The 25,921-nt window shown below is 38.2% G+C and overlaps 1 protein-coding gene across 19 annotated transcripts in view; it reads right to left on the bottom strand.

The window, feature by feature from the left end:
- The window catches only part of TTLL5 (tubulin tyrosine ligase like 5), a 387,986-nt gene that overhangs the window by 291,126 nt on the left and 70,939 nt on the right, over positions 1–25,921 (bottom strand). For all 19 annotated transcript variants that reach the window (XR_011970265.1, XM_072623519.1, XM_072623508.1 and 16 more), the window contains 3 exons: positions 23,750–23,851; positions 21,747–21,838; positions 20,355–20,462 (listed from right to left, as the gene is read on the bottom strand). Coding sequence is in view for 18 of the 19 variants with exons in the window: in XM_072623519.1 (XP_072479620.1) it covers positions 20,355–20,462; positions 21,747–21,838; positions 23,750–23,851 (302 nt within the window). In the remaining variant the exon portion in view is untranslated. The remainder of the gene's footprint in view (positions 1–20,354; positions 20,463–21,746; positions 21,839–23,749; positions 23,852–25,921) is intronic.

The raw sequence follows: 25,921 nt of genomic DNA, 5'->3' as shown, positions 1-25,921 counted from the left end.
ATGGGCTGTGTGGGGAGACCCTGCGTATGTGTGTCTTTCTGCTCCGCCCCCCCCTTCATGAAATTATCAAGGAAAACTGCCCTGATATTCTAGAACTAGAGGATAAAATAAATATTGAAAGAATCCACCAATCACCGCAAGAAAAAAAACTCCTAGGAATATTGTAGCCAGATTCCAAAGTTCCCAGGTCAAGGAGAAAATATTACAAGCAGCCAGAAAGAAACAATTCAAATAATGTGGAAATACAATCAAGACAACACAAGATCTAGGACCTTCAACATTAAGGGATCATAGGGCTTGGAATATGATATTCCAGAAGTCAAAGGAACTAGGATTAAAACCAGGAATCACCTACCCAGCAAAACTGAGTATAATACTTCAGGGGAAAAAACTGTCATTCAATGAAATAGAGAACTTTCAAGCATTCCTGATGAAAAGACCAGAGCTGAATAGAAAATGTGACTTTCAAACACAAGAATCAAGAGAAGCATGAAAAGGTGAACAGAAAAGAGAAATCATAAGGGACTTATTAAAGTTGAACTGTTCACATTCCTACATGGAAAGATATTTGTAACTCTTGAAACTTTTCGCAGTATTTGGGGAGTTGGAGGGATTATATACATATAGAAAGTGGGCACAGGGTGAGTTGAATAGGAAGGGATGATATCTAAAAAAATAAGAATAAGGGGTGAGAGAGGAATATATTGGGAGGAGAAAGGGAGAAATGGAATGGGGCAAATTATCTCTCATAAAACAGGCAAGAAAAAGCTTTTTCAATGGAGGGGAAAAGGGGGAAGGTGAGAGGGAAAATGTGAAGCTTACTCTCATCACATTTGGCTTAAAGAGGGAATAATATGCACATTCAATTTGGTATGAAAATCTATCTTACACTGCAGGAAAGTAGGGGAAAAGTGGAAAAGTGGGGTGGGGGGATGATAGAAGGGAAGGCAAATGGGAGGAGGGAGTAATTAGAAGTAAGCACTTTTGGGGAGGGACAAGGACAAAAGAGAGAATGGGGGACAGGATAGGATGGAGGGAAATATAGTTAATTTTTCACAACATGACTATTATGGAAGTCTTTTGCATAACTACACACGTATAACCTATATTGAATTCCTTGCCTTCAGAGTGGGGATGTGTGGGGAGGGAGGAAGGGAGAGAAGTTGGAACTCATGTTGAGAATTGTTTCTGCATGCAACTGGGAAATAAGAAATACAGGTAATGGAGTATAGAAATCTATCTTCTCCTACAAGAAAAGAGAGAAAATGGGGATAAGGGAATGGAGGGGTGTGATAGAAGAGAGGGTAGGCTGGGTTAGGGGAAGAGGAGAGATGAGGAGAAAATCTGGAACTCAAAATCTTACAGAAATGAATGTTGAAAATTAAAAATAAATAAATTAAAAATATATTAATTAGGATAAAAAGAAAAAGAAAAAAAGAAAACGAAGGACAAACATAACCTGCAATATTAAAAAGCTTTATTATAGTGTCTGCCAACCAATGCGTTGGGATAAATTAGTGTGCTGCTAATATTTCATAGGTATGTGAAAGAAAGTTGGGTTTTTCTCCTATTCAGTTAATCAAGAGGCACTTATTAAGCATTTACAATGTGCCAAGCACTTTGCTTAGGAGACAAAGAAATAAGTGAACACAGCCTGTCCTCAAGGACCTTACATTTATATATAAATATTTACATAATATTCAATATTATTTGGGGAGAGAGTACACTAGTAACTAAGGTTATCAGGAAAAGCTTCACGTAAAGAGTGGTGCTTGAGCTGATTTTTTAAGAAAACCAGAGATTTTAAGAGGTAGAGGTGAAGAGTGGCCCAGGGAAGTAAAAGGATTATCTCTCCAAGAGACTAGAGTAAAGAAGGAGATGGTGGGGAATATATCTATCAATCAATTTATTAAGCACCTACATTATTAAGCTAGTCACTGTGCTAAGTGCTGAGTTGTCAGGTGAGGAGAAGGGGAAAAGATGGAGTGCTTGGCTGAGAAACTTGATTTTTTTTTAAGTACAGTACCAAGTAAGAGGCAGTTAGACAGCACAGTGACACCCTGACCCTAGAGTCACGAGGCCCTGACATCAAACCGAGCTTCAGATCCTTACTAGCTGTGTGACTCTGAGCAAGCTATTTAACCTCTGAGTTGAGTTCCTTAACTATAAAATGAGGACAATGATAGCACATATTATTTACGAATATGATGCTTACAATGATATTTACAAATCACATAGCACAATGTCTAGCAGATAATTAATACTATATAAATAGTACTGTTTTATTATTTTTACTATTATGGGTGGTGGTGGTGGTGGTGGTAGAGGGTGCTGTTGGAGGCTTAAAGATTCTGGCAAAGATGGCACTTGTTTTATGGTAGCTCATGTAGCTTCCCTTTAAGGAATTAAGGATGCCATCCTGTGAATTTAATTGACCCAAAGGGCTAAGTCTATACACTTAGGTAGCAACAGTTCAGAAAAAGCCCTAAGGGTTTTAATGGACTGAAAGCTCAACAGGAATCAGCATTATAATATGGTAGTCAAAAAAGCTAATACGTTCTTGCAGTACATTAAGAAGGAAATAAGGGGCCTTTGTTTAGCTCCTTGCTAAATCTTAGACCTGCTGCTTTTGCTTCAATAAAGCTTCCAATGGCTACAGAGGTCTAAGTGAACTCATTCACATTTTGAACCAGCTCTCTCTTGAACAAATCTCTCTCTTCATTGCAATGAGACCCAGGAGTACAAATATTAATTGGACTCCTATGATCTCCTCCTAGCCAATGGATAAGAGATTTGTGTCTCTTAGACTATGCTGTACACCTGCAGATGGTCATGCAACAAGGATCCCTGTTCAACACTGTCCTCATCCCCTGGACTCTGCTTCAGCCTCAATTTACTCTCCCTACCCCCGCTCAGACAGGGACAGTGGCTTTGTCCCTCTACCAAAAGCATTTGGGTTGGATGGTGAAGCAGACAGCAGTGCTGGTGCAGAGAAGCAAGCAGGAGGCAGGATGTGAGATAAGATGCAGGGCATGACTAGCCAGAAAAGAGATCAAAGATTATGCATTCAAGTCCTCACCTTGGGGACTTATGTTCTGGGCCCCACCTTGAACCACTTCTGTTCCTAGCCCACCTGATTCTGGATTCCCACCCTATGCCAAGGGTTGGGCCTGCTTCCTCAGCATTGGAAGTCTAATGCCTTAATTCAAATACAGGACTCTGTGGGGCAAGGGAGAACACATGATTGCGGATGTGTCACCATCATGCCCAGGATACTAGCTTACTCCCCATAGCTCTTTCCTATATTCCCTGAAGATCCTGCATGGAATTATTCCTTTGAACACTCAAAGGATATTACAAGCAGCTTCTTGGATGTAAGACATCCACTCTTGCCTGGTATCTCCCCCTACCTCCTCCTGGGGATTGTGGTTTCTCTCCCTTCTTTTCCTCATTGTGACCCCATTATTGGTCATCTTACTTGCATAATTGGTCTGCACTTGTTTGAACTCCTGGTTCACTCTGTGTCTTCACACCCACAGCAACTTTTAGGACTGCCTAATCCTGGCCTTGATGTCACCAAGTGGCTTGCCTCTCTCCACCCTGGATTCAGTTGGCACTGCATTCTGCACCCCACACTGATCACCTCCCCCCCCAACCTATTCTGGCCCCTGAAGTGGACTTTTTGCCCCTGTTCAGCAGCAAGCAGCTATTGAAGACAATGATCTTTGCCCCTTTTCCCCAAAAGAATTCTTCTTCCTTGTGGTTGAGTGGGGAAATGATGTGGATAGAAACAGTGCCCTAAGAGTTAAAATAATATTGATTGACTGTGTGAAGCCTTTGGTGCCCTACAGTCTCCCCTCACCACAACTTCCCCTTATTCTGGAACATAAAATTCCCTGTCCCCACCCCTCATCCTGGGGAATAGGATTTCCTTATCTTGTGACATTCATGGTCCTCACCCAGGGCCTTTATCTTACAAGACTTCTTTATCTTGCTAGACTTACCCTAGATCTCCAATTCCCATAAGGAAACCCTAAAATCATCCTACATAAGTCTAGTCTTTTTTCTATATCACTGCCTTTGTTTAGCTCCTTGCTAAATCTTAGGTCTGCTGCTTTTGCCTCACTAAAGCTCCCAATGGCTGCAGAGAAAAAGAAAAAGAAGGGAATAAGGGTGCAGGTAAGTTCTGTCTTGCTCTGACCACATGTGGAGTTTTGTGTTCAGTCCTAAGAGCCATGGCTTAATAATTGTATCAATAAGTTAAAGACTATACGGAAGAAGGCAACCAAGATGGTGAAGTGCTCTGAATCTATGATTTATGGAAATGAGTTAAAGGAACTGGGCATGCTTAGCTTGGAGAAAAGAAGACTTGAGGGCAGTGGGAAAGAGAAGCAGGGCATGATACTTATCTTCAAAAATATGAAGGGCAGTCATGTGGAATAAGACCACACTTGTTCTATTTGGCCCCAGTGACTCGTAAAGAAGCAAACTTAGGCTTTAAAAAAATTCCTGGCAATTAGAGCTGTCAAAAAGTAGGATAGGCTACTATGAGAAGTGATGGGTTCCCCTTTCTTGGAGGTATTCTAACAGAAACTAGACGATCACTTTACTGGCCAGTTATGTTATAGTGGGGATTTATTTCTTATATAGATTGACCTAGATGATAACGAAGGTCCCTTCTAACTCAAATTTTGTGGTTCTGTGAGCCCATGCCCTTGTTTGATTTTTGTATTGCCAAAATTTCTAATTACCCTGAAACAATGCCTTTCTGATCAAATATTGCCAATTGTAGTCATGAATATTGACGTGGAGGAAGAAGGAAGCATTTTATTTGAATTTAAGAGCTATACACTTTTTAATCCTATCACAAGATGTTTTTTATTGCATTTTATACTCCACGAGAGGCTCACTGTAATCTAATCAAGAATCAGCTAGGTGATACAGTGACTAGAGTGTTGGTCCTGGAATCTGGAATAGCCTCTATGGGTTGTGAGATATAGATTCAACTAGAGGGAGAGGGCATAAAAGGACTGTCTTGCTGCCAGGAGGGTCCACTTGACATTAGACAGCAAAAGTTTGTGGTCTATTTACTTAAAAAAACTGCAGGGGGTCGAGCCAAGACGGCAGACTGAGAGCAATGACTAACCTAAACTCTTAGACAGACTCCTTCAGGTACCTCTAAAAAGAGAATCTGATCAAATTTCGGAGGTGCAGAGTCCAGTAGGAGATAGACTGTGGCAGATTCACAGCCCAGGACAGACTGGAAGTCAACGGGAAGGATCTGTTCCACAGGGCTAAGTTCCCAGCACACAGCGCAGAGCATCCAGCACAGCAGAGCAGAAAAGCCCCAGGGAGGCCTGAGGCAGCAGCAGGCAGAGCTATGGAGCGGCAACCCAGGGTGAGAGACTAGCGGGGCTGAGTGAGTGACAGCCGCTGAGCCCCAAATATCAGCTGCAGTTGCTCCTGAGACTTTCAGCCCACAGATTAAACATCTGTAAGTCACCTACTTGAACATCCAGGGGCCAAAATGGCAGAGTGATCGGTAAATGCTCTCTCCTCCCTCCTTGTTAACCTGGAAAGAACCATAAAATATCTCCCCAGAAAAATCCTGGATCAGTGGGAACAGTGAAGGGGCAAATAGTCTCATAACACATGAGGCTAGGAAAATAGCTAAGGGGAATTCTTCTTACTGTGGCAGAGGCAAACCTGAAGAAGAGGGGCCCCAGGGTGGTGGAAACTCGGTCTAGGACTCAGGTGTGCCTCAGCACTAGGAGAGGAGCTCCAGGGGAGGTGGAAACTCCATTAGGACCCAGGCGTGCCTCAGTGCTACAGGGGAGATGAGAAGAATGAGATGAGAAGCTTGCTTTTGTCTCAGCTCAGCTGAGGAGATCTCCCGTGACCAGATCACGGGTCTCCCACACTTAACAAGCTAGCCCCAGGGCTGATCATAGGGGAAACACAAAACGAAAAGACAAAAAGACACCTGCCCTTAGCTTTTTCACACCAGTCAGCTCAACACCAAGTTTTGCAGCTTCTAACTGAGGGAATCAGAAGCCACAACACAAATCACCATCATGAGCAAGAAAAAGTACAGCAAGGGTGAAAAAACCATAGTATATTTCTATGGGGACAAGGACCAAAAGAAGAATACTAAAGAGGTCAGTAGTGAGACTGTACTCCCATATGAAACTTCAGAAGGGACCATGAACTGCTTGCATGCACAAACAAGTTTCCTGGAACACGTGAAGAAGGAAATAGAAGAAAAACTGGCCAATGATTTTAAAAGTATGAAAAAAGAATTCCATGAAGAGAACATCTCTTTAAAAAGGAAAATTGAACAAATGAAAAAGGAAGCACAAAACCTAACTGGGAAAATTGGACAAATGGAAAAGGAAGCACAAAACCTAACCAGGAAAACTGGACAAATGGAAAAGGAAGTACAAAAACTAATTGGAGAAAATAACTCCTTAAAAGGAATAATTGAACAGATGGAAAAGCAGATGCAAAAGTTAACTGAAGAAAACAATTTAATAAAAATTAGCATTGGGCAAGTAGAATCTAATGACTCTATGAGACATCAAGAATCAGTCAAACAAAATAAAAAATGAAAAGATAGAAGAAAATGTAAAATATCTAATTGGAAAAACAAACTGAATTGGAAAATAGATCCCGGAGTGAACATCTAAGAATTACTGGCCTACCAGAAAGCCACCATGAAGAAAAGAGTCTGGACAATATCTTCCAAGAAATCATCAAGGAAAACTGCCCAGAAGTGCTAGATCCAGGGGGTGAAATAGTCATCAAAAGAATCCACTGTTCACCTCCTGAAAGGGATCCCAAACTCAAAACCCCAAGAAACATTGTTGCCAAATTCCAGAACTATCAAGTGAAGGAGAAAATACTACAGGCAGCCAGAAAGAAACCATTCAAATACTGAGGAGTTACAGTCAGGATCACACAGGACCTTGCAGCTTCTCCATTAAAAGATCAAAGGAATTAGAATATGATATTCTGTAAGGCAAAGGAGCTGGGACCACAATCAAGGATCAATTACCCAGCAAAGTTCAGCATAACATTTCAGGCAAAGAGATGGACATTCAATGAAATAAGGGATTTCCAGAAGTTCCTAACAAAAAGGCCAGAACTCAATAGAAAATTCAATCTTCAAACACAGGTCTCAAGAGAGGAATAAAAAGGTAAACAGGGGAAAAGAAAAATTTGTTACTCAATTGGGCAAACTGTTTACCTCCCTATAAGGAAGATGATAAATGTTAATCTTGAGAACTGTATATCTATTACAAAATATAAAAGGGATATACCTAGAGGGAACGGGTATAAAGTAAATGATGCGATGATAAAAATATGATTTAAGTGTGCGAAGGGACTGTAACAGGAGATGTGAAAAGGAGGAAGCAGAAAATGGCAAATTACATCACAGGAAGAAGTACAAAATTATAGTAGAGGGAAAGAGGGGAAAGAGATGAGCATTGTTGTAGAGGTACTCCCATCTGAATTGGTTAAAGGAGGGAACAATAAAATTAATTAAGTATATAGATCTAACTAGCTCTATAGGCAGTAGGAGGGGAAGGGGGAAGAAAGGGCAGGGGAAGGGGGAAGAAAGGGGAGGGGAAGCTAAAAGGGAGGGAAGAAGAAGTAAGGGTAAAGGGGAGTAAAAGGGACAGGGGCTGAAAGAAGGCAGGGAAGACTTCGGGAGGTGATGGTCAAAAGTAAAAACTCTATTGAGGAGGGGAAAGGAGAAGGGAGAACTAAAAGCAAAAAATGGAGGGAAAGAGGATGGAGGGAAAGACACAGAATGTAATCATAACAGTGAATGTGAATGGAATGAACTCTCCCATAAAACGGAGATGGATAGCAGAATGGATCAAAAGTCATAATCCAACAATATGTCATTTACAAGAAACACATTTGAAACGAGGGGATACACACAGGGTAAAGGTAAAGGGTTGGAGCAGAATATATTGTGGCTCAGCTGAAGTAAGAAAAGCAATCCTAATCTCAGACGAAGCAAAAGTAGAAATAGATCTAATCAAAAGAGATAAGGAAGGAAACTATATCCTGCTTATAGGCACAAAAGACAATGAAGCAATATCATTACTAAACATGTATGCTCCAAGTGGTATTCCATCCAGATTCTTAGAGAAGAGATTGGGGGAGTTGAAGGAAGAGATAGACAGCAAAACTATACTAATGGGGGACCTCAACCTCCCCTTCTCTGAACTTGATAAATCTAACCTCAAAATAAACAAGAAAGAGGTTAAGGAGGCAAAATAAAACTTTGGATAAGGTAGATATGATAGATCTATAGAGAAAACTGAATGGGAATAGAAAGGAATATACCTTTTACTTGTGGTATACTGCACATATATTCTAGCACATAAAAACCTCACAATCCAGTGCAGAAAGGCAGAGATAGTCATGCATCCTTCTCAGATCATAAAGCAATAAAAATTATATGTAATAAAAGGCCATGGAAAGATAAACCAAAAATTAATTGGAAACTAAATAATCTAATCCTAAAGAAGGAGTGGGTTAAACAACAAATCATAGAAACAATCAACAACTTCATTCAAGAGAATGGCAATAATGAGACAAAACAACCAAATCTTATGGGATACTGCAAAGGCAGTTCTTAGGGGAAGTTTTATATCTTTGAATGCCTACATAAATAAAATAGAGAAAGAAGAGATCAATGACTTGGGCATGCAGCTGAAAAAGCTAGAAAAAAACCAAACTGAAAATCCCCAAGTAAATACCGAATTAGAAAAACTGAAAACCAAAGGAGAGATTAGTAAAATTGAAATTAAGAAAACTATTGAATTAATAAATAAAAATAAAAGTCAGTTTTATGAAAAAACTAATAAAATTGATAAACCTTTGAGCAATCTGATTAAAAAAAGAAAGAAAAATCAAATTACTAATATCAAAAATGAAAGGGGTGAACTCACCTTCAATGAGTAGGTAAATTAAAACAATAATTAGAAATTACTTTGCCCAACTTTATGCCTATAAATTCAACAATCTAAATGAGATGGATGAGTATTTTAAAAAATAGAAATTGCCCAGATTAACAGAAGAGGAAGGTGAATACTTAAACAACCCCATCTCAGAAAAAGAAATTGAACAAGCCATCAGTGAACTTCCTAGGAAAACACCTCCAGGATCAGATGGATTTACAAGTGAATTCTATCAAACATTTAAAGAACAGTTAATTCCAATACTATATAGACTATTTTTGAAAATTGGGGAAGAAGTCCTCCCAAATTCTTTTTATGATGCAAATGTGGTTTTGATACCTAAACCGGGAAGAGATAAAACAGGGAAAGAATATTATAGACCAATTTCTCTAATGAATATAGATGCAAAAATTTTAAATAAGATTTTAGCAAAATGAATACAGCAACTTATCATGAGAATAATACATTATGATTGGGTAGGATTCATACCAGGAATGCAGGGCTGCTTCAATATTAGGAAAACTATTAGCATTATTGATCATATCAACAACAAAACTAACAGAAACCACTTGATTATCTCAATAGATGAAGAAAAAGCTTTTGACAAAATACAACACCCATTCTTATTAAAAATACTGGAGAGCAGAAGAATGAAGGGAACTTTCCACAAAATAATCAGCAGTATCTACTAAAACCTTCTGCAAGTATTATATGCAATGGTCAAAAGCTGGATGCATTTCCAATAAGATCAGGGGTGAAACAAGGATGTCTATTATCACCACTATTATTCAATATGGTACTAGAAATGTTAGCTGTAGCAATTAGAGAAGATAAAGAAATTGAAGGAATTAGAATAGGCAAAGAAGAAACTAAGTTATCACTCTTTGCAGATGATATGATGATATACTTAGAGAATCCCAGAGATTCAAGTAAAAAACTACCTGAAATAATAAACAACTTTGTCAAAGTTGCAGGTTACAAAATAAACCCACACAAATCTTCTGCATTTCTATACATTAGTAACAAAGCCCAACAGCAAGAGATAGAAAGAGAAATCCCATTTAAAACTAGGGTAGACACTATAAAATATTTGGGAGTTTACCTGCCAAGACAAACCCATGGACTATATGAACACAACTACAAGACACTTTTTGCTCAAATAAAGATCTAAGTAAGTGGAAAAACATCAGTTGCTCGTGGGTAGGCCGAGCCAATATAATAAAAATGACAATTCTACCTAAATTAATTTACTTATTTAGTGCCATACATCAGATAATTATTTTCTAGAGCTGGAAAAAAGTATCAAAATTCATCTGGAAGAACAAGAGGTCCAGAATATCAAGGGCACTAATGAAAAGAAATGCTAGGGAAGGTGGCCGAGTGCTACCAGATCTCAAATTGTATTATAAAGCAGCAATTATCAAAACCACTTGGTACTGGCTGAAACAGAAGGGTAGACAACTGGAAGATGTTAGGTACTCAAGACCAGTAGACAATGAATATAGCAATCTACTGTCTGATAAACCCAAGGACTCCAGCTTCTGGGATAAGAACTCACTGTTCAATAAAAACTGCTGGGAAAACTGGATAAAAGTATGGTGGAAACTAGGCATAGACCAATGCCTGACACCGTACACAAGAATAAAATCCAAATGAGTACATGATCTAGTATAAAAATTAATACTATGGACAAACTGATTGAGCAAGAAATAGTGTATTTATCAGATTTATGGAGAAGGGAAGAATTTTTTACTAAAGAAGAGATAGAAAGCATTATGAAATGCAAGATCGATAATTTTGATTACATTAAACTGAAAAGTTTTTGCACAACCAAACCCAATGCCACCAAAATTCAGAGGGATGTAGAAAACTGGGAAAGAATTTTTTTACAGTTAGTATCTGTGATAAAGGCCTCATTTCTAGAATACAGAGAACTGAGTCAAATGTACAAAAATACAAGTCATTCCCTAATTGATAAATGGTCAAAGGATATGAACTGGCAATTTTCAGAGGAAGAAATTAAAGATATCTATAGTCATATGAAAAAATGCTCTAAATCACTTTTGATTAGAGAGATGCAAATCAAAACAACTCTGAGGTACCACATCACACCTATTAGATTGGCAAACATGGCAGAACAGGAAGATGATGAATGTTGTAGAGGATGTGGGAGAGTTGGAACACTAATACATTGCTGGTGGAGCTGTGAGCTGATACATTCTGGAGAGCAATTTGGAACTATGCCCAAAGGGCTACAAAAATGTGCATACCCTCTGACCCAGTAATACCGCTTCTAGGGCTGTATCCTCACGAGATCATAAAAATGAGAAAGGGTCCCACACGTATAAAAACATCTATAGCAGCACTCTTTGTGGTGGCCAAAAACTGGAAATCAAGGGGATGCCCATCAATTGGGGAATGGCTGAATAAGTTATGGTATATGAATGTAATGGAGTACTATTGTGCTATAAGAAATGATGAACAGGAAGACTTCAGAGAGGCCTGGCAAGACTTATATGATCTGATGCTGAGTGAAAAGAGCAGAACCAGGAGAATTTTGTGCACAGCAATGACCACAGTGCGAGAGAGTTTTTTCTGGTAGACTTGGAACTTCATTGCAATGCAAGGACTTAAAACAAATTCCCAGTGGTCTTCTAAGTCAAAATGCCTTCTACATCCAGAGAAAACTATGGAATTCATTCGCAGAATGCAGCAGATCATTGTGTGTGTGTGTGTGTGTGTGTGTGTGTGTGTGTGTGTGTGTGTGTGTGTATTGCATTTTGGTTTTTTAGATGATTTCTCCCACTCATTTTAATTCTTCAATACAACATGACTATAGTGAAAATGTATTTAATAGGAATGTATGTGCAGAACCTATACAAAATTGTTTGTTGTTTTTGGGAGGGAGGAGGGAGGTGGGGGGAGGGAGGGAAAAATAATAATTTAAGTCATATGGTAGTGATTATAGAACACTGAAAATAAATAAAATTAACTAATTAAAAAAGTTTAAAAAAAAGAAAAACTGTAAAACTTTCTTCAGCAATTTTCAGTGACAGATAAGTGGAGGAGGATAGGGAGACTTGGAACTTGGCAAGGCATGAATACTGGTAGAAAAGGGCAGGAAGGAATTTGAGAATAAAGAATAGTAGTGATTTGAACTGATTCACAAAGGGTCAAGATTGGAAAGGGAGAAGGGTAGTCAGAAGCAGAGGTGATAGCCTGTCAAAACACTGAGAAGTAGAGATATTATGGGTTGTCATAAAGACAAAGAATAGGTCTGGGAGGAGTAGGGAAAGATGGAATAATAGACTATGGTGTGATAAAGAAATTTTAGAGTTCTTAATTATGGTGGAGCACTTAGAGAAGGCAAGGTCGAGGCTATGAGGCTGAGGTAGAGTAGAGGAATAAGTCATAGGAGTTAAACAGATTGAGGAGTTGAGAAATTAAGAGTATCTGAAGGAATATCACTAGGTCAATACTGATATCTAGATATAGACATCGATGTATACTGAAGTCCTCTAGTACAAGGAAAGGAGTTTGAGTGGAGATGGATGCTGTAAACTAAGCATTGAAATCACTGAAAAAAGAGGAAGAATATTCTTAGGGTCAGCAGATGATAGCCACCAGGATATGGATTGAGTAATTTATAAATACGAATAAATTAAACTTCAAAGAGAATGCAATGGAAGGGACTGGTAGACATAGAGAAGGACATGGGGTGGGGGTGGGGCTGGGGGTGGAGTAGGGGGGAATGTTGAGGTCAGTGGGGATGAAAGTGGAGAGCAGGGACCAGACAGGGGAGATTTTCTTTTTGGTAGTTTGGCATTTAGTATCACAAGCGCAGGGAGGATAAACAGTGGTGAGAGTTTGCTAACCATTGGAGATAGAGTTCAGGCAGAGAATCAGTGGATGGGATGAACTCATCAGATCAAGGGAGGGGAATAGGATATTTTTACCTCATGGTATTCCTATGGGAATGCCTACAGTGTGTGGATGTTCACTAAAGCAAAGTAGCAGCAATAGTAGGCATCTATTCCAAGTTATTCACATTGTATGCATCCTGAAGAGGGCACATTCCCTTGTCCTGTCTAGATTAACTGTTGGACCCCTGCTCATCTCCCTTATTTCTTCTTCCTTCTCTCCATTTTTCAATCATAGTCAAACTTGTTTGATTAAGACTTATCCTTTCTAATATGCATAATGGCACTTCCCCTAAGTCAAATTTCTTCAGGGGAAAAAAAGGTACTTCTCTCAGCCTCAAGGGCAACAAAGTGAAAAATAAACAAGTGTGTTAAAGAAAAAGGAAAAGGTCTGGGAAGCACCAAGATAAAAGACAAAAAATAATTTTCAGTAAGCTTAGAAAACAGGTAGTAAAAAAGGTGAAAAGAACCTTAAACCTGCCAATAATAAACACTAAGAATGTGAGGGAAGTTCCTAGAAGCAGCAGCAAGTCTAATGAAAAATTGTTTAAAAGGGAGGAAATGGAGGAGATGCACAATGTAAGGAAATGAGGATTCATTCAAGGTCTTCAGGGATTAGCAAGCACTTATGCTTTGTCTAAGCATCAACCACTAACTCCTCCCTGACTATCAGGGTGCTGTCCTGTTACTTCAGCCAAAGTCTGGCCCTTTCTATATTCCTCAGGGCAAAGGGAAGTGTTGCCATAATATGGTGGTTTGAAGTTGGGATTACTATATCAATCAAAAACTACAGTAGAAAAATAAACTCTTTTCACTTTAAATTTGAATTGTAAAACTAAGGCCTTTCCCTGGGATCCAGAAGGGGAATTTAGAAAGCAAAAATTTGAGAGCTAATCTATTAAATGGTCCATCAAATCTAATATTGTCTCTTTGTACCATAAAGATGTATTTTTAAAGAAAAAAATCAGCAATTTCTCCCTTGTCAAACAAAAGTATACAGATTAAGGTTCTTTCCTCTTCAGACATGCTAGATAGAATTATACAGTTTTGCCTGTGACATTACTAGTGTTAATGAATAACAAAGGGTTCTCCCACACATACTTCAGCAAAGATCTGAAAATGGCATCATTAAATAGCTACAAAGAAATACAAAGAGAAACGGGGCAGTTAGGTAGTACAGAAGATGGGGCACTGGCCCTGGAGTCAGGAGGATGTGAGTTCAAATCCAGCCTCAGATGTTTGACACTAGCTGTGTGACCCAGGTCAAGAAAAACAAGACCCTCCATCCAGCCCAGTGCTGCACAAAAAGATAACCAGACACCTAAGAACCCTGAGAAAGAGGTCTCACTAAGGAATCTAAAGAGCTTAAGTAAAAAGGTGAGAAACTTGCCAATATTACAACTGGGAAGTGGTTTGTTGGTAGGTATGGAGGGGGGGACCCTGCTGGCATACTCAGTGAAGACATACCAAGAGATGGGGAAATCAGGAGAAGGGCAGGATGGAAAGGTCTGACCAACCTATCAAGAATGTAGGAGGGGACAGAAAAGCCCAGCATAAAAACTCTAAAGAAGAAACAAGGCTGAAGAAAACACAACAGAGTGAAGGTAAGAGATGCTTAGAGGTTCAGGGGGTGGGGGGGAAAGAGATGTCCTGGCCACAACAGGAGTACTTGGAAGAAATAAAACACTGAGATTAAAAAATTAAATAAGATACCTAGACAAAAGAAGAACAAGAACAAGAAGAAGGAAACCCCACTCAAGTGGTAGACAATTCCGTGGAAAAAAAAGAATATAATTAAGAGAAATCAATGCCTCAGTGTATATTTAATCTCATAAACAGCTGACACAGAAAACAGGCTGAGGAGAAATAATTTAAGAATCATTAGACTTCCCGAAAATCATAACAAAACAAAAAACCTGGATAGTATGTTTCAAGAAATCACAAAAAAAAACTGCACATATATATCAGAACCTGAGGAGGAAACGAAAATGAAAAGAATCTACAGATAACTTTCAGAAAAAAACAAAAATAAAAACATCAAGGAATCATCCTTTCCACATTTTCTAAGATGAAGAAAAAAATACTTCATGCAACAGAAATAAAGAGTTCAGGTACTAAGAAAGAAGTTGGATTCACACAAGACTATGCTGCAACTTCTATAAAAGAAAGAAAATCTTGAAATATGACATTTCAAAAGACAAAAGACCAATGCTTATCAAGAATAACTTAACTTGGAAAACTGAATCTATTCCTACAGGAGGAAAAGGTCTTTTAAAAGAGGAATTTCAAGCATTCCTAATGAAATGATCAGAAGTGAACAGAAATTTTGAAATTTAAACATAGGAATCAAAAGAAACCTTAAAAAGGTAAATACATTTAAATAAATGGAAGAGAATAAATGATAAATTGTTAGTAGAGGAATAAGAGACAATTATACTTTTGTATAGAACATCATTGTCTTAAAGGATCACAGAGAAAGTTAAGCAAGATAAATTAAGGAATTGAGAATGGTTGTGATCTGCTTTTAGATAGGAAAGAAAAAGAAAACACTGAAGAATAAATAAGGGAGAAAGAAGAACTTACTATATCTCATAATTAGGACCCATTAGAAGGAGACTATACAAAAATGAATGATGGAATGAGAGAGAAGGAATAACATTAATCCTACTGTTATCTGAATTAGACAAAAAAATAGGGCTGAACACACACACAAAGAGAAAGGAAAAAACTTATTGTAGAAATATATAAACTCAGTAGAGAATCAGGAAGGAATAGATTAAGAGGAAAAAGGAAGAAGGGGAAAGGAACAGATGGAAGGGAATATGCCTACTATGTGCCAGGCACTGTGCTAAGCACTTTATAAATATAATCTCCTTTAATCCTCACAACAACTGTGAGATAGGTACTGCTATTATGCCCATTTTACAACTGAGAAGAAATTGAGGCAAGCAGAACTAACATGACTTTCACAAGGTTACACAGCTATGAAGTGTCTCTAGCTGGATTCAAACCCAGGTCTTCCTAGTAACCCCAAGGTTCAGTATTTCATACACTGCACCACTTAGGTGTCTCATAAGTGACAAAGAAGGAGATCTAAGAAGACAAATAGAATGGGAAAAGAAACAGACTTAAGCAAAACAAACTTTATGTTCAAAAGTGGTTTGTAAAAGAGAAAAGAAATAAGTCTAAGAACAGATAACTGGAGTCTGGGCAAAGTCAAGAGAGGAAGAATTAAGGAGAATCTAGAATTTGAGAGTTAGAAAAGATCTCAATAGCTATATAATGTATTCAACAGATGAAAAGAAACCCTACTATGACACACCCAACATCTGCCTGAAGACCTCCACAACATGGACCTGGAACAGACCACTTCAATAATAGATTACCAGTGTTGACAATTTTCTTTCTCTTTCACCACCTTCTTTTTTGTAAGGAGGAATGAAGTGGATGGCAAAGGGAGGAAAAGGATAAGAAGATATAATGGGAAAAATACATAATTAACAGTTATAACCATAAATGTGAACGGATGAACTCATCCATAAAACAGAAGAGGGTAGCAGAATTGGTGAGAAAGCAGAATACAACAACATATTGTTTAAAAGAAACATCTTTGAAATATAAAAAAATCGTAGGGTTAAAATGAGGAACTGGGGCAGAATCTCTTAAACTCAAAAAAGCAAGGGTAACAATCAATCTCAAACATAGTAATAGGAAATACTGACATGGTTAAAAAAGACAAGCAGATTATAGAATCAGTACTTAATATGTACGTACCAAATGGCAGTGCATCAAAGTACTTAAAGGGAAAGTTCAATGAATTCCATCTAGGTAGAAACAAAGAGCAAAACTGCAATCAATGTAGACCCTGCATTGTGCTCCCTTAATCATCAGCCTGTTCTGTATACAATATTGCCATGAAAAGCCAGCACAAGAAGAAAGAAAAAAGAAATTCCAGAGCCAGTAGATTAGCATTGGTATAAAAATAGAAAATAGAGATTTTTGGAGGGGATGAAGGTAGATACCAGCACACTGTTGGTAGAAATGTTATTGTTCCAACCTTTCTAGAAAACAATTTGGGATCCAAAAAGTCACTAGACTTGGAATATTCTTTAATTATGACATCATTACTATGTTGCTAGCCCAAAAAGACAAAAGGAAGGAAAGAATCCATATGTATAAAAATACTCCTATAAAAACCTTTTTGTTCCAGCAAAGAACAGGTAACTAAGGAGATATTCATCAATCATACAAATGAATCATAGTAGATGAATATAATGGAGTATTACTGTGCCATAAGAAATGACAAAGGAGAGGGATTTAGAGAAACCTGGGAAGATGTTTCTTTACGAACTGATATATAAAGTGAGCAAAATCTGAATAATTTGTAACACTAAAGCACTGTAAAACAAAATAATGCTAAAAGACTTAAACTCGGATCACTGCAACTACAACCACCAGCCACAACTAGAGAAGAACAATAATAGCTACATTTTCCGTTTCTTGACAGAGATGCAGAATGAAACACACATTTTCTGATATGATCAATGTGGGGATTTGTTTTGCCCAACTATGTTTATTTGCTATAAGGGAAAGCTCTTATTTTGTTGGGTGGAAAGGGAGTAGTGATAGTGATGCAAAAAGAAAGAAGTATCAATGAAACAATTTTTAAAATGCACAGAAGAAAGAAGGAAGTTTAGAAAACAACAAGAACAATTCCAGGTCTACCATATTGAATGTGTTATATTAACTGTAACAGGCTTTACATAATACACACAGTTTCATGGTTCTTTATCTTGTTCTTTGTACATAAAAATGATTGTCTATTGATGTTTATCAATTATATAATGATAATAATAAATTTTTTTAAAAGAGTGGCATGAGGCAAGGAACCATGTGTTTGGGGATGGGCTTTCTCCCAAAACTATATGACCTATTGTTTATTTTTAATTACTTTCACTAATTCCCTAGTCCAATAGTTAAATGGAATATCTGGTGATATACATAACAAGAGTTTTACCTTCTGTGTCATAACTGTAGAATTATATGGAATTGGCAGAGTAGATGAGCCAAAATGTCATGCAAAAATCATAGGTAGAGCAAGAGGAACTCCTCATATCCTCAGGTTCCACGGAGTCCACAATGCAGAGACTCTGCTAGCACACGTTAATAGGATCTATAACCTGCAGAAATAGCTAGATCCTTCATGTAAACAGTGGAACTGCTTGAAGGAGCTCAGTGCCATCATGGATAGAACATTCTAGATTTGGAATCAAGAAGATCAAATCTGGATCTTGCCACAGACACTTAGTAGCTATGTGACTCTGGCCAAGTCACTTAATCACTCTCTTTTTTTCTCATCTGTAAAATGGGGATAATAATATCAACCTCATAGGAATGGTGGAAGGAAAAATTGAGATACACATACGCACACACATATATACATACATATATACATATACATATATAAAGAAAAAGAGAGACAGAGTCAGAGAGAAAAGAGATAGAGAGAGGAAGGGAAGGAAGACAGACAGAGCTTTGTGAACCATAAATGTTAGTTATGAGCATGAATCAGGTCAGTCACACTCAGAAAGCATTCTCTGTAGTCTGTTGCTCTGGCTAAGCTTTCCTCAGCCACAAAATTTTATGCTCAAAATCAGGTTGTAGACTGGATACTCCTAGGTGCTAAAAAACTATTATGAATCAGGTAGCTTAGGACAAAATCCTGTTTCTAGCTTTAAATACAAAGGTTAACCAAATATGTGTATATCACCCTACCAAAAAATTAGGTTGGGCCACGTAAAGCAAACCAATGATTGGTACTAGAGACTCTGATGAGGTAGGAAGACATAAAAAGAGAAACATTTCAACAATCTAGGTCACAGTTGCCCCCAACAGGTGGCATGGTGGAAAAGAAATGACATAACAAACTCAGACTTAGATAGCAGTGAATTGCCTCTGGCAGATATCCAAGGGCAGAAGAAGCCATCAGAACAGCAGAATGAGCATGCAGTGCCCCATCACATGGATATTTGGCTTCCTCCAGAAGCACCATGACTCTTGCTTAAATCATATCTTCTTGGAAGTTTTCAATTCTTCTTTCACTGTTAAACAACTGAAACAAAACAGTTTATTCCTTGTAACCAAAGCCCTAAGGGACGTAGGATGAGAGAGAATATACACTTGTTCATACAGAATCTTGTGTGAGGGGAGAAGGTTAATGAACCACATGAAATCCCAGATCTGACAGGAAATGGAATTAGAACCACAAAGCCAAGGATGCAGTCAGCAACTTTAGAAAAGTCCAGATGCACTGGGTTTATTAAAACTAAAGACAAGTAGAGAAAGAAGAAAAAGGACCCAAAACAGATGGACAGCTCTTCACTGAGTCAATGAAACCCGATGCTTATTTCATATCTGATATTCTGTTTTCATTAATTCCAATAAATTTTAAGCTTCCAAAAGGCCAAAAGATCTCAAATATAAAATGGAAAAGTACAGAAAGCTCTTCTATGTAACTTTAGAACATAATTTTACACCATTACTTCTAGATACGCAATAACCACTCATTAAAACAAGGACCACACATTTTTTTTTTCCTTCAATCTGGGAAAAAAAGAGTCAGTGTTTGGGATGCATGCTTTCATTTTCCTGCTCTGTCTGCATAGTTTTGTGAGACCTCTAAATAGGTCATTTAAAATGCATCAGATAATTAAGACCCAGTTCTTAATGGATCAGTCCACAGCTATACTAACGTTGCTATAGAATTTAAGGTTCTCCTTTGCCTGTTCCAACCTTTAGTCATGATCTCAACAATTCCCGATACTGAGCTCCTTCAGTAAAAAATGTATAGCTATGAATTTCATGCACTCAAGCCAAGTTATAGATCTTTTATTCTTACTGTTTTCATCCTTGAGTTCAATAGTCAGGGCACAATGACCATTTTCTTATCAATAACTTCAGCCTCAAGACTCCAGTGACAGCTAGGCCCACATCTGAATGAGTACCTCTCTGACCTTTGCTTGTGGCTAAGATTGGTCGGCAGGTGACTAGTCTCCAGAAGAAACTACTTTAGAACTCCTCTGTGCAATCAGGGATGAAGAGAAAGAAGGGAGGCTGACCAGAAAGAAGAGTAAAACAAAAAAGGAGGAGTCACTAGAAAATAGAAGAAACAACACACTAGTACCAGCCAAAGCTCCTTGGAAGAATTCCCAGTGTATCTCTGCCAGTGAGTTCTGGAATACATTTGCTAGACCAATATTTCTGCACAGACCATAAAAGGCATTTTTTGGTCACAGTTTGATGAGACCCCAATACGTAGCTCTAACCACTCTCACCCCACACAGATATCTAGTCATCTCTAAATTGCCCTCTTAGTGGCATCCCACACCCACACTCATCATGCCTGCCCTGCTCCAGAATCTTATCACAGTTCACTATTAGGCTTTTTAAATCTTCTTACCAAAACAACTGCTGCGGTGAGGAACAAAGGTTTTACAAGCAGTAGCGATAGCTAGTTCAGCAGAGATAATAGTTTTAATGATGAGATCCTCTACATGGGCCATCAGTGCTGCAAAATAAACAAACAAACAAACCAATATGAAGAAAGAAATACAAAATTGCATGTACTGCACCCTAGATCGTATTCACACAAGCATATGTGCCCAAGTCCAAAAACATCCGGATATTCTCCCTTTGGATAGGTAGTTGAAGGAAGTATATATAGTCCTGGGTGGGGGTTGGGAGGGAAAAGGTCATTTCTAGTCATGCTGATCTATATCTTGTCACTGGACCCAGATGACTCTGGAAGAAAAAGTGAGGCTGGTGACTTTGTACAACCCTCCCTCACTTAAATTCAATTCACTTGCATGTCATGGCATCACCTTCCTGATGTCATGGACCTCTTCGAGAAAAAAAGCACAAATGACAATATAGTCCAGGATGTCAGTACTTACACGTGCGTGCAAATGCACAGAGGTATCTACTTAAGGAAAAAAGCATTCCTATTCTAGAAATGATACCTATTTTCCCCTTAAATTCACAAAGAAATACAGAATCTCAAGAGTTGGAAAGGACCAAAGGATCTATCTAGTCCAACTCAAACCTGAGTAAGAATTCTCTCTCCAGTATATCTGAGAAGTGTTCTTCTTCTCTTTTCCTGAAGTCTTCAAGTGAGAAGTAAGCCACTACCACACAAAGGAGCAGTTTGTTCCTTAGATCGGAGTCAAATATGCCTACGTAACTTCTACCTCTTGTTTCCTTTACAGCCAAACAAAATAAATATAACCCCCTTTCACATGACAATCTTTTGAATATTTGAAAACAAGTATTTCTTTACTATAAGGCTTTTTCCTAGTAGACTAAGAATACTCCTTTAGCAAAATTGTGTTTTCGTATTGCTTGGAATCATGAACCTTATCTACTTTAATGCCCTTGACAATTTGGCATTAAGCATAGAAATATACTCATTGTCTATGCTTAATGCCAAACTGATCAGATGGCAATATAATCTGCTTGAAAGAATCTGAACTCAAGGTTTCACATGGGAAAAATATAGATACAATTTGTCAAATGAAATGAAATTGCTTCCACCAATAATTTGAGGGCTAATAGAGTTTTACGCTTTAGTCCAAGAAGCAAATGAAAGGGATTACCCCATAGAAACAACTGTTCTTTCTTTTCTGAAGTAGCAGGAACAAGTACCTAACACCAATATCCATAATCCTGTCTGACAGCTCTCTCTGCCTTAGTATCATGAAGCCAATAATAGTGACATCTAGCAGGAGACAAAGGCTACTTTATTCCATCATTCCACTGGGGAAGGAACAAAAGTGAGAAATACTTGGCTACTCACCAGTTGTGTCTTTCCCTTCTTGTTTCAGGTACCTAAGCATTGCACTCATGCTCCATTTGTTCCCATAATCTTCCACTTCAGGATCATCACAACTAAAAACAAATCAAGGAATCAGGGGTCACACGTGGCTTTAGGCTTTTTGTCTTAAAGAATAAGATTCTTTTTGAATGGTTTTCTTGTTCACATAAATTCCACAGAAAACACATCTTCTCCCTTCTCTCTCTTTTGCTATCCACTCTATAGTCCTGTTTCCTTCATCATATTAACATGAATGAAAGTCAAAAGTTATACACTTTCCATATTCTGTGGTGGTAAGAAGAAAGGCTAATTTTGTCTTATCCAAATAATGGTGTTTAGTTACTAGAGGGAAAATGGTAAGTCAAAAATCTAAAATGATCTAAGAAAGGTTTAAAGACATTTGTGGACAGTACATAGACTGGAAAATTTGGAGATCTGCCTATAATCTTTGAAGAAAATTTCATGCTGTCCCACAAAACATCCCTTGGTGCTCCTGTCAGAGGAAAACAGGTCAGATGAGGCAAGGTTATTAACCAAATATGATTGTGCTTTCGCACCTGAAATAAGTTCCTTATTTTCCCTTGCCTCTTTCTCAGTCTTGGGTTTTAGCTAACAGACTTACACCAGGGCATCAGTAAATTTCACAAACTATAGTACTATTACAAAGAAAAGGGGAAGCAAGGCATCATGGATAGGGAGACAACCTTGGAGGAAGGAAAACTTGAATTCTAATCCTTCCTCTAGAACCATACCGGCTCTGTGAGCCTGGGCAAATACCTTCACCTCTCCAGGCCCTGAAGCTGCAGAGAAGATATTGACCTACACTGGTAGAGGTAGTTTCCTTACTAGAGAGTTTCCTACACCACTGGTATCAAACTCAAATAGAGACAGGGGCCACAACACTGTACATAAGGATCCCTGAGGGCTGCAGATTAACTTAGAAAACCACATTTTAACATTACTGTGTTTTACTGTATTTTTATTTATTTTTCTGCTAAATGCACTTTAATCTGGTTTGAGCCAACACTCAGGAGTGTTGTAAGTTGTGTGGCTAGCACCTCCAACACCAATGGAACGTCCAACACCAATGAAATCACAGGTCCCATCCCCATTGTAAGTAATGATATGCCATGACAGAATCCCAACATTAAAAACTCAACAAACATTTATAAGTGGCTATTGTGTATAGGGTTCTGTGTCATGGGCTGGAGGTTCCAAGAATGTTGAAAGTCTCACAGTTTATTGTTCTGTGGGAATTTAGATGTTTTATGTCACATCAAGTTGTTCCCCTCACACACCTCCATTCACACTGATAACCTGCTAAAATGAAGGATATGATTTCTTTAACCATACCAAACCTTAGTGAAGGGAAGTTCAATTAAACCTGTAAAATTCTAGCTCCTATTCCAATCCCTGCAGATTCCTGGTTTCTTTCTTTTCTTGGACCTGCTATGAACCTATTTTTAGTCTGAGCAAAAAGTAACTATTTGGGTTTCTCTTTTATTTTTCCATTTTCTGGCTAAATTGTTGAGTTTGAAAGAAAAACAGAACAGAGAAAATGTTTCCAAGAAAAGGGCCAGTCCTCCATTCCACTGAGTCCTCTTCCAAGATAGTCTCATTTCTTGCTTTTCAAAAGGCAACATCTCCCAATGATCTTTAAAGCAATCATTACTCTTACCTTAGAAAATGAGGAAATACAGAAAGGTGAAGAAAGGTTTTTTAACAAGGAAGGAAGGATATATTGTAGCTGTGCCAGAAATGAAAAAAGCAGTCCAAAGCCTATCCTCCACCACCTGCCAGCAATAGTCAATTTCACTCACACCCACTAAATATGAATGTGAGGTTCACTCCCCACCTAGAAATACAAAAATCTTCATCAGGATTCATTTGCCAGCAGCTGACTGGGACCAATGCAGAGCCTGCCTCTACCTCCTCCTTGCTCCCCCCCTCCCTCCAGGGTTCTGGGACCTAGCCACCAATTCTACCTGACATAGTCGCCACTCTTCTTGTTCACGCTGTAGTTGGTCAGGTGCATGAACTGGTTCCGTATGTTCTTAGCTCCTTGATCATATCTCACAGTTGCAAACCTAAAAGCAAGATTCAAAGTGAAATGCCAAAAAACTTTCCCCTCTCAAAACAGAGGGAATATATAGGCAAGAATTAAGGAATCAAATAACACAAAGTGGCAAAAAGGCAGTATCAAATTAGTGTCTGGGCTCAGAAAAAGAGCAAGGCAGGAGAACAGGGCTCATTAGTATCAAATACCTTTTGTTAATATAAAGTGAGCAATAAAGGGCCAGGGCTGAGACATGAGTCTTGGAATTGAGGTTCATAGAAATAAATGGGGTGAGTGAGTAGAAGTAAGGAGAATCACACTGTTTATATAGGAAGAAAAGAGCGAGAGCAGCAGTGCAAGAGATGGATGGCATGGCGCAACAAACTAATCTCAGGACTGGAAAGGAAGATAAGAATAAGCACCAAAACACAGAATTCATTCACAAAACGTATACACATGTGCACACACACATATACTTTTATACATAAACACATGTATGTATACACAACTACACATGTATGTTTACATATACATATGTATGCACACATATGCATATATTTTTTATATGTAATCTTATATATACATGTATGATCATAGAAATAATGGAGCAAGTAAACATAAAGCAAGGAGAATCACACTGTCTATGTGGGAAGACTGACAGCAATATGTAGGCATATATTTATATTGATATACTGGAAATCTGATAGACTGGACTAAAATCAAAAGAATGGAGGAGCATAAAGGATGTGTACCCATGGAGCTATTCTGAATGAGGCATGGCAGTCAATACTTCGAATGAGATTCAGTATCAACAAAATTGGATTACTTAGATAATTACTCATTTCTGCTCACACACCTTTGGAACAACATCATCACCCTTCACTCTAGTGTTTTTCTGAAACACTGTATCTAATTCTATGAAAATAGGTGGGAGTGTCAGGTAATTTACAAATTAATTTTAATATGTCTGCACAGTCTATGAAAACAAAATGTATTAGTACTATACCTAAGGATGTCATTTAAAATTTTCTTCTCTTTTCCTTCTCAACCACCCACTCACTACTTTCACAAATGCAATACCAAAAATGTATAGCAGAGCAGAGAGAGCAAGGAAAGAAACTGATATCAAGCAGGAATGGTTAGCGTCCCAGAGTTTAGAGAACATTATTTTCTTGTTAATAAACAAAAAGGACCACAGACTTTCAGAAATTTCTAGTTACATTATTACTTTCAGTCATTTTACTTTGTACTGAGTAAGTTTTGTCTATACATCTTAATATTCCTCCAAAAGACACTTTCCCGTTCTAGTGCAGTTACTGAATGAAGTTCCTGTGAAATGCAAGAAGGTCCTCCTTGGCGCCACAAAAACTGCAGAGATATTACCTCACAATAACACACCAAATGCCACCTTCTCCCCCAAAACAATAATGGGCTAAAAAAAAAGATAAAACATTTTAGAAAATTAAGCCCCTCCACTCAAGTGAGTTGTACTAATGTACCTTGGTCAACAAACCTAGATTAGTGAATTGTAAGCTCAACGTAACTGTAAGCTAATGAAATCTTGGACTAAACCGAGAGGTATGGGGACCAGGAATAAAGAAGGGTCAGTTCTACTATACTCAAACCTAGTGAAAACATATCTTGAATACAATGTTCAGTTCTGGGTACTACATTTTAAGAAGGGAAACAGGAAGCTAGGGAAAATCCAGAAAACAGCAACCAGGATAGGAAAAGCTTCAAGTTCATGTCACATAATAATCGGATGAAGAAAATAGGAGATCACTAACCTGAATAAGACTTAAGGGAAACATGGTGATTGTTGTTGTTGAGTTGTTTCAGCCGTGCCTGACTTTTCATGTTTCTTGGCAAAGATACTGGAATGGTTTTCTATCTCCTTCTCTAGCTCATTTTACAGATGAGGAAACTGAAGCAAACAGGGTTAAGTGACCTGTCTAGGGTCACACTGTAAAAATAAGTCTCTGAGGCTGGATATGAACTCATGAAGATGAGTCTTCCAACACTCTATCTGCTGCTCCACATAGCTACTCAGGCATTGGGATTGTATTTAAAAGGCATTATAACATGTAAGAGGAATTAGACT

Source organism: Notamacropus eugenii, chromosome 7 (assembly GCF_028372415.1).
Source record: "Notamacropus eugenii isolate mMacEug1 chromosome 7, mMacEug1.pri_v2, whole genome shotgun sequence".
Classification (NCBI taxonomy): Eukaryota; Metazoa; Chordata; class Mammalia; order Diprotodontia; family Macropodidae; genus Notamacropus; species Notamacropus eugenii.
The sequence above is the reverse complement of the archived record's forward strand: the minus strand, read 5'-3'. Positions and strand labels throughout refer to the sequence as shown.